The sequence below is a fragment of the Otolemur garnettii genome, unplaced genomic scaffold (assembly GCF_000181295.1).
Source record: "Otolemur garnettii isolate 467f Iridium unplaced genomic scaffold, OtoGar3 scaffold00004, whole genome shotgun sequence".
NCBI classification, from domain to species: Eukaryota; Metazoa; Chordata; class Mammalia; order Primates; family Galagidae; genus Otolemur; species Otolemur garnettii.
The window spans coordinates 30,974,105-30,977,726 of record NW_003852399.1 but is presented as its reverse complement, the minus strand read 5'-3'; the positions used below and the strand labels follow the sequence as shown (position 1 = coordinate 30,977,726).

Below are 3,622 nucleotides of genomic sequence, written 5' to 3'. Positions count from 1 at the left end.
GAGCCCAGGAGTTGGAGGTTGCTGTGAGCTGTGATGCCATGGCACTCTACCCAGGGGGATAGCTTGAGGCTCCGTCTCAAAAAAAAAAAAAATCAGGCTACTATAGGTCTAGAGTAAACCAACTGGTTCTCTTGATGACTCTGAGATACTGCAAGTTTCTCTACTATCAACTAAGTCACCCATAAGTTTCATTTATGCCTGTGTTCACCACTGTTTTGATGTTACGTGCATTTTCTTATACTATGCTAGTTTTATAAATATTCATGGTTCATCTTGGTGATGCACGCAGATTCTTAACCACTTACCAGATTAACTGGTAGACAGTAAATAGTAGAGGGTATAGAAAATCCAGGAAAAGGCAAAATGAACCTGACACTAAAAGCTAATACTTTTCCAATGAAGGGAGTAAAAAGTGAGCTAAATTGTAGAGGATTTTCCTGACCCAGAATTTTGGGAATACTAGGTTTTATTTGGGTTGGGAACTGTGAAACCTTTCAAACTGTAATTTTTCCACACATCTGTAAACTTAAATTGTGTGTTATGTATACATGTGTGCGAGGATTCAAAGTTTTCATAAGATTTTCAAAATAGTTCTTGATGTGAACAAGTTAAATACTATTAAACTTGGGAGACTCCTATGGATTTACCTGAGAAAGTATCTTACCCTTTTCTTTATGCTATTGAAGGGTGCTACAATATATTCCGATCGCTTGTGTCTAAAAATAGTCTTTATTTAGGGATACCTTTGAGGTGTCAAAAATGCATGATAGATGCCTTATTAATTTTTAGCTTTTTATTTGAAAATATGAATGTATAGTTAAAATACATTTTAATAACTTGAAACACTTTAAAAAATCAGGCATTCTCTAAGTGTGTAAGAATGTACAAATTATAAGTTAGACAGTATCCTAACAAGGAGGAAGGTAGCCACACACCAACCTACAACTTTTAGTTTTCTATTACAGTATCTAACAGGTAGGAAGTGCTGTGTACACACAGGAAAGGAAGAGATTACTGCCAAGGTGAGAGAGTGGTGAGGGAATCATGGAAGGTGTGTGATAAACTGTACTGTGAAGGACAGGTAGGGTGTAGGTAGATAAATGGTGGGAAGATGTCCCAGGTGAGCTTGCCAAAAGAGGGAGTGGGAACAATGAGTACTTTGATGTACCCACAATCTTGCAAAGTATAGCACTGCTGGAAGACAAAGCTGGATGACAGATGGAAGGCAGCTGGATCATGGGGGGTCTGAATGCCATGCTAAGGGATGTGGACATTATTCTGTAAGCAGAAGGGGTGTTAGGCAAGAGACACTCAGACCCATGCTTTAACTCTGAGCAAGGTGAAGGATGATCTGGAAGAGACTACAGCAGAAAAATCAGTGGGGAGGCTACTTCTGTATTCTCGTCCAGAAGTAACACATTCTCATCCAGGCTGGCGGCAGACAGATAACAGAAATATAGTCATACCTCACTTACCAATGGAATACTTTCTGAGAACTGCGTTTCAGGCGATTCAGTTGCTGTGTGATCACGAAGTATACTTATACAAACCTGGATGGTACAGCCTACTATACACCCAGGCCACACACCTATATAGCATGTACCTCTTTACACTAGCATTGCCAGAGATACATCAGGAACGTGCTGCATTCTGACATTACGATGGCTATAACATCACTAAGGAACAGGAATTTTTCAGTTTCATTATAATCTTATTGTCTGTGCTGATTGAAATGTTATTATGTGTCATATGACAGTACTGAGAGGTGGAGGCCACACGATCTGGCCAAGTACACCAACAGACAGTATAGCAAAATAAGAAATGTAAAGTACTTGGTATATTTTTTACAGAGTAAAGTTACTTAGCAACATACCTGAAAAACAGATAATCGCATGATTTGTCCCACATATAGTCATTGTAGCTTACTATGCAGAAATCACAGGCTACACAACGCAGGTGGTCACATGCTCTGTTCAGAGAAAAAGAACTATATATTAAAAATTATCGGTATGTTTAAATATGAATATACACTGATTTATTCATAGTATACGCCACCAGGGGTGGTCACAGTGGTCCTTCAGATCCCCAGTGCAGCCCCTTGACTGGATCCAAACTCTACAGAACTAATCCCTTTATTAAAAGGAATCTGCTCTGTACAATTTGGATTTGTCAAAGACCACACCTGAGGATCCAGGCCATAGGTGGCCGCACGGTCACAGGTTCTCCACTCCTGATTATAAATGTTTATACTAAAATATGGCTTACATATCTAAACTTTTAGCTTATATTTTTGCACAAACCTGCTATTTTACAAAGATTTTGTATACTGATACATGTATGCATATATATATTAGATATAAAATAAAATGGATTTGTAGATCTTTTAATTTAATGGTTTTCAAAGTATATCTGAGAGAGATCTTAATTTAAGCAAGTACTTTATTTTAACTTTTTTTTGAATCAGAGTTTCTCTCTGTCACCCTGGTTAAAGTTCAGTTTTGTCAACACAGCTCACTGCAACCTCAGACTCCTGGGTTCAAGCCACCCTCCTGCCACAGCCTCTAGAGTAGCTGAGACTTCAGATGCATGCTACATGCCCAGCTAATTTTCTGATTTCTACTAATTTTTAGCAGAGACAGGGTCTCACTCTTGCTTAGCTCTTGAACTTCTGAGCTCAAGCAATCCTCCCACATCAGCCTTCCAGAGTGCTTAGATTACAGGCATGAGCCACTGTGCCAAGCTAAGCTAAGTTTTTAAAGATGTTTCCCTTTCTACTGAAATTTTTAGAGATACCTCTATCAACAAATATGCCATATTACATTGAAATGAATGTCTCTCTTGTAAGCTATTTAATTGCTGGGGTAAGGTAGGATTTGTTTCTGTTTCCTTACTACTTGGAGTAATGGATTCATTCACCCACTTAAAGAATATTTACTGAGATCGTACTATGTGCTGTCTTCATGGAGCTTAGATTCTAGCGCAAGAAGAAATAAACAATACTCATGATAACTAAATGTATAGTATGCAAGATGCTAAATGTGCTTTGAATGAAATAATGAAGGTAAAGAAAACTGTGAGTACTAGAATGAGAAGGGTTCCAATTTTAAATAGAAAGGTCTATATCGACCTCTTTGAGAAGTGTATCTGAGTAGTTTCTTTAAATGGAGTGGTAGCTGGAAAAGAAAGCAGGGCTAAGAGAAGGCTCTTTTTAATAAGAGAACATGTTGTGTATTGGTAGCAAAGATGCAGTGAAAAGCAAAACTCTGACAATGCCGGAGAGAGCGGGCAGAACTGCTAGAGTGATACTTAGCATACGACAGATACTCAATGAGGATTTGAGGGACTGAAATTAGAAGCAATTCTAAAAACACAATTACGTATATATTACATAGCAACTTTAAGGATTAAAATTATATATAGCAAATTTAAAAAGAATTTTGAGTAGCTGCTACCAACAAGTTGGTCTGTATAATAATTTTTATTTACTTTAAAGAAAGCAACTTCCTCTGAGGTGTTCAAAAATGAGAATCAACAAATACATTTGTTCACCTAAAAATTAAAAGGATATAAGAGTTCTTAAGATACCAAAAAAAAAAAAAAAAAAAAAAAGGAGGAAAAAACA

The 3,622-nt window shown here is 37.3% G+C and overlaps 1 protein-coding gene across 1 annotated transcript in view; it reads right to left on the bottom strand.

The window, feature by feature from the left end:
- CUNH8orf37 (chromosome unknown C8orf37 homolog) overlaps positions 1–3,622 on the bottom strand; it is a 25,045-nt gene that overhangs the window by 2,607 nt on the left and 18,816 nt on the right. Inside the window, exon 5 of the mRNA XM_003782466.2 lies at positions 1,874–1,969. Coding sequence (XP_003782514.1) covers positions 1,874–1,969 — 96 coding nt within the window. The remainder of the gene's footprint in view (positions 1–1,873; positions 1,970–3,622) is intronic.